The sequence below is a fragment of the Notothenia coriiceps genome, unplaced genomic scaffold, assembly GCF_000735185.1.
Source record: "Notothenia coriiceps isolate Sejong01 unplaced genomic scaffold, NC01 NC01_scaffold00032942, whole genome shotgun sequence".
Classification (NCBI taxonomy): domain Eukaryota; kingdom Metazoa; phylum Chordata; class Actinopteri; order Perciformes; family Nototheniidae; genus Notothenia; species Notothenia coriiceps.
In genome coordinates, this window is record NW_011365643.1 from 126,432 (window position 1) to 139,795 (window position 13,364).

At 40.1% G+C, this 13,364-nt stretch overlaps 1 protein-coding gene across 1 annotated transcript; it reads left to right on the plus strand.

Annotated features, from left to right (window-relative positions):
• Positions 1-2,223: 2,223 nt before the first annotated feature.
• mrpl39 (mitochondrial ribosomal protein L39) lies at positions 2,224-7,992 on the plus strand. The gene is made up of 9 exons (XM_010789506.1): positions 2,224-2,233; positions 2,881-2,891; positions 3,141-3,240; positions 3,515-3,582; positions 4,188-4,300; positions 4,483-4,548; positions 4,663-4,816; positions 5,514-5,561; positions 7,791-7,992. The coding sequence occupies exons 1-9, from the start codon at positions 2,224-2,226 to the stop codon at positions 7,857-7,859; spliced, it is 639 nt and encodes a 212-aa protein (XP_010787808.1). The 3' UTR covers positions 7,860-7,992.
• Positions 7,993-13,364: the final 5,372 nt, after the last annotated feature.

The window sequence follows — 13,364 nt, forward strand, 5'->3', positions numbered from 1 at the left end:
TTACGTTAAACCCCCGCTGATTGGTCCAAATTGACCAATCCACGGACTTCCTCACACACACACTCAGTGCAGGCAGCTCTGCTGATCTCTCCTCCCTGGCTGCAGGCTGATAAGAGACAGTTGGAATCGCGGCGAAACTGAATTCTCTCTGCAGACCCATTCTCACAGCGTTTATCAATCTTTCTCTTACTCAATATCAAGCCACACTTATTGTTTTTACTTCGGCTGTGACTTTGTGTGTGCTCAGGGTGAGTTTGGCTGTGTTTCGCTGTGTATCGCTAAACAAGGAAACCACACCTCCACGGAGCTCAGCGCGATTCACAACGTCCCGACCAATCAGAGCACACTGTGCTCACAGGGAGGGTGGGGGCTGGAGCTACTGGAGCTACAACGAGCCGTTAAAGGCAGAGAGTGAAATTCAGTGAATACACGTAGTTTACAGAGATGCTTTATGGGAAACTAATGTGAGTTTGGAAAATTGCACAATATAAATCTATTCTAGTAGACCTCAACAATGGAATTATGATCAGTGGAAATGGCCATGACATGTCTCCTTTAATACAAATACATCGGCATCACTTAAAGCAATATAATTAGATTATACCCAAAACCTCATAGTTTGGTCTTGGATTCAAATATGGCATATCCTCTAGGGGTTGCACAAGGAACCTGTCTTTTTCCCCTCTGTTTTCATTAAATATGCTACCACTATACTGTAGGTCATTTTCAGGATGTTGACTTTCCTATCTATGCTGATGACACACAATTATACATTTCTTTCGAGCAAAACGACAACAACATCACTCAATGAATGAGCAATTTATTTTTCTAAATTGAATATAGATGAGAAAGTATGCTTCATGTGTTCTTGCTGCATGTCTGCTAATATCCCAAAACACATCTGTGACAGCACCAATTTGTCTTTGTTTGAATCCCAATTCAAAACGAACCTGTTCAGAACAGCTTTTGATCTGTAATTAAAGTTGTGATGCAACGTATAGTAAGAAGCTCCCAAAGAACCCCCACAGAAAAGGAGGAAACCTTGGGGAGAACAATAGAGGAAGGATCCGGCTCCCAGCGCAAACATACATTTATCATGTGTGTTTAAATACAAATAAATGTCACAATCTTATGGGTGCCACCGAGAAAAGTAGACCCAGCCATGACTCATGATCTAAACATAGCCTTTAATTATGGCAACCAGCAGCAAAGTGAAAAGAGTATTCCACTGTATTCAACCTTTACTCTGTTTTCACATCGCTCGTCAGTTCACAGAGTCTCTTGTGACTGGTCACTAAAGCTTTGCTACCATTAATTACAGAGAGCATCATCAGAGTGTTTATGGGGCCAAGCTGTCGGATGTTTCACGGATCCAGGCAGTGACAGATGGTGGCAGGTTAAAGAGTCCTTCTTTTATAGACTTTCCGTCTGAAAATGTCTGCCATAACACCATGGGTCAGCTTAGGCCAATTCACCCACAGCGCCAAAGACATCTGATTCCTACAAAGTACTATTGCTATCGGCAGGGGCGGACTGGGACTAAAAATCAGCCCGGGAAACTCGACCGGCCGACCGGCACAACTCGGAACCGCTAGTCAATTGTCAATGAGGGGGAGGGGGGGTGTGGTGTGCTAGTGAATTGTCACTTCGGTACCGGCCCACCGGGAAAACTCCCAATGGCCAGTCCGCCCCTGGCTATCGGGGCACAGCCACGCAGCTTCGAGGCTTTGAGCGGTGGTGTTGATATACTTTTATAACACAGCATTTACTAATCAGTGTAAAAGGGCAGCAATTGTTCTAAAGATATGGATCATGCATTAACTGATGATGTACGAAAGCCTTCTCTAAGAATGAAGCCACCTGTTCCAAAAGTTAATGTTATTGCTGATAAGCTGTTCTGTTTCGTACGGCCTTTTTTTAAATCAATGTGTCTTTTCGTCAACCTGGTAACCATTGACCTTTGACCTGCATGTGAATGGCTTTCCAATAGCTCAAATCGATTTAAACTAATAAACAGATGGTTACCATAACCTTGATTTTGTCTTCTTCTGCTAGAGTGCCTTGGCCCCAGATTAAGACCCATACAATATTATCTGTCTTTTAATTTAGTTTACTTGGAAACACTTGTATAAAATCAGTTTCTGAGTCCCACATGAACATCCTCTGGCTAAAAGCTGTAAAGGTGAAAAGAGAAGGATGGACATACAGTATATAGACTGTCACATGACTGAAGGTGAGTTCCCAACTGTGTTCTTCTAAACCTTAAGATACCTTGAGTTTAGTCACACTAATACCACACCATAAAGAAATACTTTTCCCCCAATTCAGGAAGCTTTATTTAAAGTGGACCTATCATGCTATGTTTGAATAATATAGTGTAGGACCATACCTATATAAGGCATATGTATACTTGTTATTTTTCAAAATACCAAACAGATCATGCATTTTAGCCATTCTTCATTTCGCTCAATTGAACACTGTCTTTGCATGGGCTGATTCTGTGAGAACAGCACCATCTACAGGCCTGGCATATGTACTACAGCGTCTCCAGCGCTTTCCAACGGCAATGTCCGTGGCTGTCTCCTCCTGATTGGTGGAGTTGGCCCAATAGCCGTAGCGCCACTTCTGTGACGTCATAGAAGTGTTCAAATCTGGATCAGTCTGTATCAGATCCGTTGCAGCCCCTTTTTAAGAGATTTGGGTATGGAGGAAAATAGAGAGGGTTGTGTTTTCTGACACTTGGTGAGTTCCCTGGAACACCGGGGACACATATTCATGTATAAAAGACGTACAGAAGTGCATTTTGCATGATAGGTCACCTTTAAATGATATGTTTACTCACATCTTTTCAAGTCTATATTCATACTCACTTGTCCACAGGTGATGCTAAAGTGGGTCAATATTTACCGTTATCTCTCTATTGAAATGTATATGAATCCAACTGAAGGTGTTAAAGCCGCTATCTGCACTGTAAATCCACATCCATCACAAAAGACCAACGCATATACTGTACACACTAACAATTTGGATGTCTCGAAGCTTCCTTAATTGGTTTCTTTCAGCTATTAATGGCATAAGAATGTTCTATAAGGGATATGATGAAAAGTGTTTGAGATGTTCGTGGTTTCCTCTCATTTCAGGCCTACTGGCGCTCCTGCTCCGCCCTGCTGGGTCAGGTTCTGGAGACTGCCTTCAAAGAGGACTTCACTGTGGAGCTGCTCAGCACCATGGATGTTGAGGGTAAAGAGATCCTCTTTGTTTCTCCTTATTTACCCTAACCAAACCTCAGAGACCTGTAGAAAGAAAAACAACTCTGCCAGGAACTTTAGAGACAGAGTTGAAGGTTAGATGCAGCGTCTGTCTTTGCCCGTTCTGCTAGACTTGTTATGTCTAAGTACAATTATTTTTGGCATAATTCCTGGCGGGCCTTTTTTTCATAACGTTATTGAAAGATACACGTTGACTCTGGTGAGAGGTGCTTTGTGTTTATTGGTTTCTGTTTCCATTGCTGTAGCCACTGCCGGGGCTTTCTGCTGTGACGTGGTGCTCGACCCTCAGCTCGACTCGTGGACTCCCTCTGAGGTGCGTATGTGGTCTAAAGTACAAATAAGCCTCTGCAGTCATTTCCCGTCTGTGTCTTCTTTCTAAGCTAACGTTTTTCTTTAGTTGACAACAATTACATTTCCTAGCAGGATATCTGTAAATTAAAATAAAACAGTCATGTCTGATAGAAAAGCTTGATTCTGAGCTGAAAGCCATCGTTTCTGTTTACCATTAACCATTGACATCAGGTCTTCAGCTCATGTTCAGTTCCTTTAAGATCTTCCATCTTTTGAATATCAAATACTCGTCTATTGAAACAATATCAATGAGACGTTGCTCTAATGTTGCGCTGACACCCTCCTGTAAACGAATGCTGTCTTTAGCCATATTTCGCAAAATGAGTCTCTATACTCGGGTGTTTACGCTACCACACATGCATATTCATATTTATTTAAATGTGTGTTTGGTGCGAGGAAGAGAGTCCAGAGCGTGAATTTTTATATAATCTTTGAAGTGAAGACTTAACTGGTCACCAGCAGTTGTAGAGATGGAATAGTTCAGATTTTGTTGTTGTTGTTTTTTACCTTGGACTAACAGATCCTTAGAGTTTTATAAACCAACATGGCGGTATCTTATCTCTCCAGGAGTCGCTGCGGTCTCTCACCCGAGGGGCCCAGCAGCTGATCCACCAGGACCTGGCCTGGGAGCCTCTGGTCGTGGTGCCCTCTGTGGCTCTGGAGGTCTTCTCACACAGCAGGTGCGCTCCATAAGCAACAGAACTGTCTAACACTGATACGGTTTCCAGCTGTCTCTGTACCTTTCCTAGCTTTATACACCTCTGTGTCCTTCTTTTGCTGTCCTTGTCTCCCTCTCTGCATCGCCCCCCTCCACATAATAATCCTGGACACAAGCTGATCATGTTTTCTTTTTGTCATCCAGGTGTAAACAAGAAGAGGTGAAGCAGAAGGCATCACAAAGTCCCACTGGCACCGTGATGCTCCACAGGTGACTTGCACTTTTGTTTCATTTCCACGATTGTTCTTAGTTTCCTTTTTTACTTCGTAACTTCTTTGTGTGACGGAGAACTGATGAATCATGTACCTTCCTCTCTGTGCGCAGATGTGGTGACCATGTGCTGCTGAGTGCGGGCCCCCTGGTGGGCAGGACGGGCCTCTGCTCCCAGTACGATGTGACGGCCCTCCACAGCCTGGGGGAGGGTCCCTGGGGCCTCCAGCGCCGAGCACAGGGCCTCTCCCTGCCTCTGCAGATGGAGGTAGGATGTGTTTCTGATATGGTGATGGAAAGCACACTAAAAGGAGACACTGTATCAGGCTTTAAGTTCCTGTGTAAAAAAACTTAACGTTTGACATTTTGTTGCATTTAAAAAGATTGACCTTCCCAGTAGACCAGAAGTGTTGACCACTATTTTATCCTAAATAAATGGAGTGAGAACATTTTGTTATAATAGATGGTTCTTATTCCCGCTAGATTGCAGTGTAAGCAAAGCCGGGTAAGTGGGAAAGTAAACAGTTTTTTTCCAAGTTAAAAATAGTTCAATACTAATAATATGAGTATCTGCAACTGTGCAGAAACAGCAGGCTTAAACAGGAAGGATACATGCAGACAGAAAAGCTGCACAGCATTAAGATGTTGATTTAGAGTCTGAATGCCAATGAAAGCTTCAAAGTATTCAGTACAGCCCTTTTTAAAAGGTGTAAATCAGTTGAAATGGTCATCTATTGGCACCTTCGCTCGAGGCAATCCAGGTTTTAATCACAGATGTATCAAGCAGTGATTCCTTCTCAGTCTGCAGTGGTTTCCCTCAAGATTAGAAATGCAAATGCTGTTGCCATGCAGCAGAATATTCATGACATTTGATTGTTATTCCAATATTAAAGCGTGTCCTTTTGTACGGTGCATTAAAAGCACTGTACATGTGCCTGTCAGTCACGTTGTCTTCCTCTCTGCAGGCTCATCACACGGTGTGGAGGAAACTGAAGCAGCGGGCAGGGAGACTGGTAGGAACAACAAACACCTCTCTTATTTATTTATTCTAATACCTCAGACAGGCGTCCAACAGCAGTGTGAGTAGAGGTTGGGATATAACACGAATATCTTTTATTACTTAGCACTTTATATTTTTGGCAAAAACAGAGGAAATAGATGAGTGTGTGCTCCAGGTCCCATCCTCCTCATGAAGGAGACATCAAAGACACAGAAGATAACACAAGATCCAAGGAAGAAGTATTTTTAAATCTCTCCAGGTTCAAGGCTCTTATTCTAGACATCGTGACGCTCAGATTGATGTCTGAGAACAAGCGGCTCTTAAAGAGAAAGCTTAAATTCTTCAAATTCAAACTAGGCTGCGAGTTAATTTTGGATGGAGCCATCTAGGCGAAATATATTTTTCTCTGTGCTTCAGCGTAATGCTAAAAAAGATGTACTCATTAATAGACACACTAGATCTGGCGAGAGATGACTTACTGCGCTCTGTGGCCTACATTTTTATTTTCACTGAGATTTGTTCGCTGGCGGATAAAAATAGCACTTTATTAGACAAAAGTGTGGACGAAGGATATTTGGATCAAGGTCTTTCTGGAGTTTTTACAAGCAAAGGATTAGCATGCAGACCTGCTGCAGGACAGCACTTCATGCTCTTAGAGGACACTGGTCCATAGCATCTCCTGACACATTAATGTTAGCTGTGTCTGAGTAAAGGCAGCGTGTTGGCCTGTCCTCTATGTCCCATGTGTTAATCACCAATCAGTGGAGGAGCTGCCTATAACCCCCTGAAGCACATTCATCCTGCAGTTAGTTCCATATTTGTATGCGAACCACAGCTAATGCACATGATATCCTTCTCTTCATCAACTCAGAGATCATTCGGTGGATGTTTCCGTTCCTCCCATGAACAACAAGAGGCTAGTTTGTGTTGTCATGCAGATAACATATATTTTATTCATGTGGACAAACTGTGCGGGAGATGTGGAGCTACACTAACAAGCAGCTACAAGGATTGCGCTCAAAACACAATCTGAAAAAAGATTTGTAGACATCTGAGTGTAATTCAGTACAACTTGGGTACTACTCTGGTCGCTTGAGAAAGACTCACGTCAGGGCTGCTCGATTATGGCAAAAATCATAATCTCGATTATTTGGGTCAATAATTGATATCACGATTATTAAAAACGATTATCCATTTACTTTGAAAACATACATTTATTAAAAACAATTATCCATTTACTTTGAAAACATACATTTATTAAAAAAACAATTATCCATTTACTTTGAAAACATACATTTATTGAAAAGAAAAATGTGAACAGTATTTTTTTAACAGTTGATTACCCTGAACTTTAAGTATAATTCAACTGAAAAGCCAATAATAAAATAAATAATCGTTTTATTTCGATAATGTTTTCATAATCGTTGCAAGCCAAAATCGTAATTGCGATTAAAATACGATTAATTGAGCAGCCCTAACTCACGTGTACTTCTTCATTTTTAAAACCAGCAGCCCCTGAGTTTGTTAGAAAGAAGAAGAGTTTCAGCTTGGACAAAGTGCATTTTTGCCCCGTGCACACTTCTTGGAGTAATTTGTAAGATAAACTATGAACAAACAAAAAGGACAAACTGTCTTCTTATCAGGTATTTAAACACCACATTCAAGTGTGTTCTTTAATGTAGCAGACTGCAGTGAAAGTACAATATGTACAGCATATTTACACTTCACACAACAACTCCTTTCAAGTCCTTTCCAAATGCTGCCTCACAGACTGTGAAGTATGGCAAGCATAGAAGGTCAAAGGTTAACATGGGTTGAGACAAATTTAGTCAAAAAAAGTGTAAAAGATCAGAACTTTTTTAAAGAGATATCGCTCAATATCTAAATAGTCTACTGCAGTGTTGTAATGTTGTAAAGTGTTGCTGTTATTTTGTCCACCTTCTGTGTGTGCTGCCATACAGAAACAGGGTTATAAAAGCAGAGATGTGTGGGTGTCGTGTTTTCTGAGCCGGCTGCAGGCGGTGGGGAAGCATGTCCCCCGTCTGCCTCCAGCTGGCGCTCGAAACAAGGACGCCCACGCTCCAAACCCCGCCTCCAGCATAACAACAACCCCATAACAAATCTGTAGAAGGATCATTTAGACATTATATTTAAGGCCATTTCTAGTTTTAGTTACCCAATAGGTTACAGAGGAGACGTAAGAATATATAATAATCATAAATATGTGGATTTATTTGCGCAGGTTGAGATGCCGAAACCTGAAGAAGTGACTCCACCCGCCTCCGAGCAGCCAGCAACAACCTCTGCATAACCCCACACACACACACACACACACACACACACACACACACACACACACACACACACACATAGACATACACACTTTCACATGTATCCCATTGTATTATTTGTTGAATAAATGTGTAAAATAATATAACAAATCACTCCCGCTTTTCTCATTCTTACTTAAATTGCTCAAAAATGTAATTTAAATAATTTCCCATGACCCCTTTCAAAGTCAAAGTCAGCTTCATTGTCAAAATTACTACATGTGTTATTCATCCAGAAATCTCGAGATACCGTTTCCCGCAGTCCCACAGTGTGACATATATACATAAAACAAAATAAAAAGGGCTAGGCCGGGGTATACAATTTAAAATGTTAATAATATATTTAAAATGTTCAAAGTGCAGTTTCTGGTACAAAGCGTTGTGTGTGTGTTGACAAAGACTGTAACACTGGGGGGGTGGGGGTGGAAAGGTGCTTCAGTTGTTCAGCTGATGCGGAGTCAGAGTGAAAGTTGAAACGTGTGGATGTCGGTTACTGTATGCCTGTTTGCTCAACAACAACAGCGGAGTGTGTGTGTGTTAGCCGAAGGCAGCTGTTGCGTCTATCACTTATCAAGCAGGTGGCTCTCGATCCTCAGAGTGTGTTTGAGTCAAGTGTGAGAAAGTGTGAGCGAGCCTGGGGATCGGAGTCTTGAGGCGCTTTGTTTTTTTTCCCAGGATTCCAGGCATTTTGTCACATTAAACACAACACTCCTGGAGATGTTTGCCACAGCTAGCCTTTCTCTCAGCCAACACAACAATCTGTGTGTGTGTGTATAGACGCTCTAAGCTCTGTATCACAATCTACAATGGTTTACCACTTTCCAATGAGACACCTTTTTAAAAGAGCATGACAATACTTGCAGTCTTTTTGAAAGATAAAAACAAATCAGTAGCATCAAAGAATATAAATTGATGTGTTGGGATTAGAGATGATCCGATCACGTGATCGGGGATCTGAGCCGATCACGTGATTTTCAAAAGATCGGAATCGGGAGAAAAAAAATCGGGGATCGGGATTTTTTTTTTTGATTTTTTTTATAAATACTTTTTTTTAAATGTTGTATTCAATGTTACAAAACAAAAATGACCATGTTCAAGTCTTAAAGTCATCCTGAGGCCTTAATTTTGGTTTCAAATGACAGAACATCATGTATGTGTTGCTTCTTTGGGGCTTGTTTTCATAGACCTGGTTGCTTATTTCTCTCAAATCTGGCAACAGAGTGGGCGCAGTGTCTAATTGTAGCAGTAAGCTAACGAGTACTGAAAGCTTTATTTTGTTTTGATCCAATGCTGCACAACTGAACTGATCCAATGCTGCTGTGAAAGAAAGAAGCTATATCCATGTTGGATAGAATATCCAATTTAAATAACAGCAGCATTGGATCAGTTCAGTTGTGCAGCATTGGATCAAAACAAAATANTGAGTGCCGCCGAAGGACTGTTCCAATCTCCAGCATACTTGGAATTCCACCGAGGCCACGTCCTTGGTTTGGGGGTAATTTCGAGGCTGCACATGGGTAGACTTCACGTCCTTCAAATCCCCACAATGCTTTGTGCACGGACCAATTTCAAAAACCCTTGCGGAGAATGGCTGAACCGGCGCAGCACACATTTAAATGTAAGTATGTAGTGTAGTGTAGAACATGTGTTGGTAAATATGTTACTCTGTTGCATCATAGTTATCACCAAAAATGTGTTCCGTGAAAGTAAAGCAAGTTCATAATTAGATAGACATCGTGAGGTATTTATTTTCGGTACAGTTTATGTTGAAACCATTAGAGAGAGTGGCACACTTGTTAGCCTGTTCCATTCTTCTTTGTTTTCCGAAGCCGTGGCTTGGAAGTATACTTGCTTCGTTTCTGAAGGAAGTGACTTGGAAGTATGCGACTAAGCCAGTATCCTCGCGATTGAGAAACGGCCAGAGTCTATTGCCAGTTTGACAAAAAGCTCCTGAATTAGACTAAGTTAGTTTATAAGATTGTATCCACTTTATTTATATCAGCATGATTTAATGCAATACAATTCCACAGCCTCCAAAATGATCAGGCGTTTCAACAAAAAACACCTTCTTCCTGCTTTTTCATTTTTCTTTAACTCGATAAGATATTATGCCAAGGGTTGTCAATGTCAACAAAATATTGACGATGACATAATAGTCCTGTTTACGACTCGTGTACTATGCAGCACCTCGGACAATAGGAGCTTCTGACAGCGGCATCATAAGGTTTCAGATTTTTGAAGGCATCAATGGTGAGAACAGAAAAACTGGTGCCATCCGTATATCACATTATCTTTATTTCACCAGCACACAATCGCAGAAAGCATTCCTGATTTGAACTTCAAACGGTGGCGAGCGAAGATGGTCATGCACTTCTCATTATGTGGCATTCATTCGATTGATTAGTCAATCATGACGAAGAGGCAGAATCGCAGAGATCAAAAACTTTGCCCTCCTTCAAAACTAATCACACTGCCAGCTAACTCAATCATTCTGGCTATTCTCAAACTGCACTGTTGTTCTATTAAAGAGCTAATACTGGTTATATCATCTAATACTATTAAAATCAATCCATACAGCTACTCCATTTCTGTCTTTCCAATAACGGCAATAAATGGAAAATCCTGACAAAATCAAAAACTGATCAATCCGACTTAATATTATCTGCCTTTTTTTAATTTCCCGATATACGATGAAGTATTAATTTGAACAGATGAAGAAGGGATTTGTTTTTGTCTTACATTTAACAGTTTGTTTAAATCTGTTTTTGTTTGTTAACATTTATTTTGTATAAAAAAAGTGCACAAAACCCAACTTGAAACCTAACTTAGATCAAGATTTATAGCCATTTCAAGACTGATTCAGGGATAAGAAACGTTAATTAAAATGAATGCTGCATGATGCGCTAAATTAAGTTTTCCGAAATATTTCTCATGTCTTGGAAACCTAGTTTTCTGCCTCAGACCATCATGTGATTTTGTATGTTTATCGGTCATTTAAAGATGTTCTGCCAAACTGTCTTACTCAATTATTTCATATTTCATTAACTACATTTCTCATAATGTTTTTTTCCTGGTATCATTGTGTTTTGGGGTCACAGTGATATTTGACCTTTGTCCACTATAATCTAATAAATTCACCCTTAAGTGGACGCTTGTTCCAAATCTGGAGAAATTCCCTCTATGTGTGTTCCTGAAGAAATATTCCAACACAATGACTTTCCTCGTATTCATGCAGACAAATATAGACAAATAAGATTAAGACAAGGCACGCAGGATTTGAGCATTAAAGCTGAATGCTATAAATGTTGATATTTGTGGTTCGATAATCTCTCAGTTTGTAAAATGCATTATTTAAATGGCATTGCTTAAGCTTTTGCTCAATATTATCAATTTGAACAGCATAATTGCGTATCAAAACCTCAAGATATATGATTATATTCATTAAAAGACACTAAAATATCATTTTTTTGAATCCCTAACCATAGATTAATAAGTACACTCTTACATATTTTCAAACTGGGTTAAAGTACTACTTGTCTGGTGAAACATTTTGTAATAGCTAATGCTGATGATGTATTGTGATTTTAAAGGTGTCTTATCATCTGGACAACAGCTGGAAATTAGCAATGTTAGCTAAAGCTAATGTTTTTTGTGACAGTTGATTAATTGGGACTGTCCACGACACTATAAACAAATAAACTCAACTAAACATCCTCAAAGACACCTGGGGTCAGATACCCATTTGCCAAATGTCCAACATGCAAAAACACGGCATAATATCTTTCATTGATTCACATTGAAGCACATTTGAGTAGATAGACTATGATATGCTCACCACTGATTGTTGACAGCACCTCCATCGTCTGCTCCAAATCGTCTGGGACCGACATCCCCTCTCCCATGAATGAATCTAGCAAGTAGTGGATCAAGGCTTCCAGTGATGAAAAGCGATACTGTTAGCATTTTTGTTTTAACGGATCATATCTATAGTAGTAATGGCTGGTTTCAGTCAATTCAAAAGCAGACTCTCTCACACACATCTGATGGCTTCTACAACATAGCAACTTTATCTAATTCCACTTTCAATTACCAGCTCTGTTGACAGTGGCTCCTTTCACTTGTTTGACAATAGAGCAGCGCACCCTGGGTCATATGGACAGAGATCTTGTGACGCGGTGATATGCCAAGCTAAATAAAGACTTAGACTACTTCCACACGCAACACAATGTGACACTTCTGCGGCCAAGTAACACAGAAGTGGCCTAGGGGATGTCACTAGAGTCATTAGATACTGGGAGTTTCTGTATGTACAGCACTCAACTCACTTTCAATTTCACAAAGACAAATATGTGTCTCTAGCACAAACTTTGAATCTTCATACAAAGGTTTCAAAGCACAAAACACATGCAATTCCAAAATACAGTATTTGTATTATGAATGCAGATACAATGGTTGACACATGTACCTGAATGCAAGTGGTTTAGTATAAATTGAGCATGATTAGCATTCAAGTTTGATATTTGAACCCCAAACACTGTTGTTCATAACGAACAGGCTCATTAAAACCTGGATGTTCTGGGCTTCATTGGAAGTCGTTTAAAGATAAAATAATTAATTTATGACCTTCTCCCAGCTTACACAATGACTTTTTATGAACGCTAGAAACACACTATTACTTAAGTCGCAATGTTATTCAACCTCATTCCGAATAAAAACAGCTATATTTAGCTGGTCAAGTATCAACTATGCATCTGTATGGAGTTTAGTACTCACATTTCTTTATTGTTGAATTATAATTGGTTAACTGCTTACACGCCGAATTGTCAGCCTGACTGTGTTGATTACAAATATCCAACAAGAGGTGAGTAGCTTGCTTTTGTCATTATGAAAACACTTAATGTTCAGGATTTATAATGGAGTCTTGCATCGAGTCTTAAGTAATGTTTGTGTACATTAATTAGCATATTTACCGAGCTAAGCTGGTTTCACATGATAGGATAAACTTTTAGTGCTTCATTAACTGATAGTGAGGGTTTTGTTGTTCATGTTTTATTGGGAATGTATTATGTTGCAGATAATTAGCTATTAGCATGTTGCTAATATTAACGGTGTACCTTACCTGTTATCCTTAGCCAAACAGACCCGCCCATCCAATTATCTGCACCGAGTTCTTCTGGGGCACCAAATGTCTCTGGCACACAAACTAAAGGGACACAGCGACACCTAGTGGTGGAACACAGGAAGTGCAGACCATTTATTTGGATTTTTTCACAAATTCTTTATTAGAGATATTTGAACTTTCTTATTTATTTGTATGGATCCTATGAGTTGTAGAAACATGAATTAAATTACTGATTGTGGATCAGCCCTCAATACAAGTCTCTGCATGATGCTCCAGAGTATGCGAAAATATATGAGTTGATAACCATCACAACATTGTAAAAAGTAATATTTGTGATTACAGTAAACATCAGGTCTTGATCCAT

Bases quoted from the DNA above. Each gene is read 5' to 3' on its own strand.
- mrpl39 (XM_010789506.1), top strand. The intron at 4,301-4,482 runs GTGCGCTCCATA...TTTGTCATCCAG, and splicing joins GAGGTCTTCTCACACAGCAG to GTGTAAACAAGAAGAGGTGA. The intron at 4,817-5,513 runs GTAGGATGTGTT...TCCTCTCTGCAG, and splicing joins CCCTGCCTCTGCAGATGGAG to GCTCATCACACGGTGTGGAG.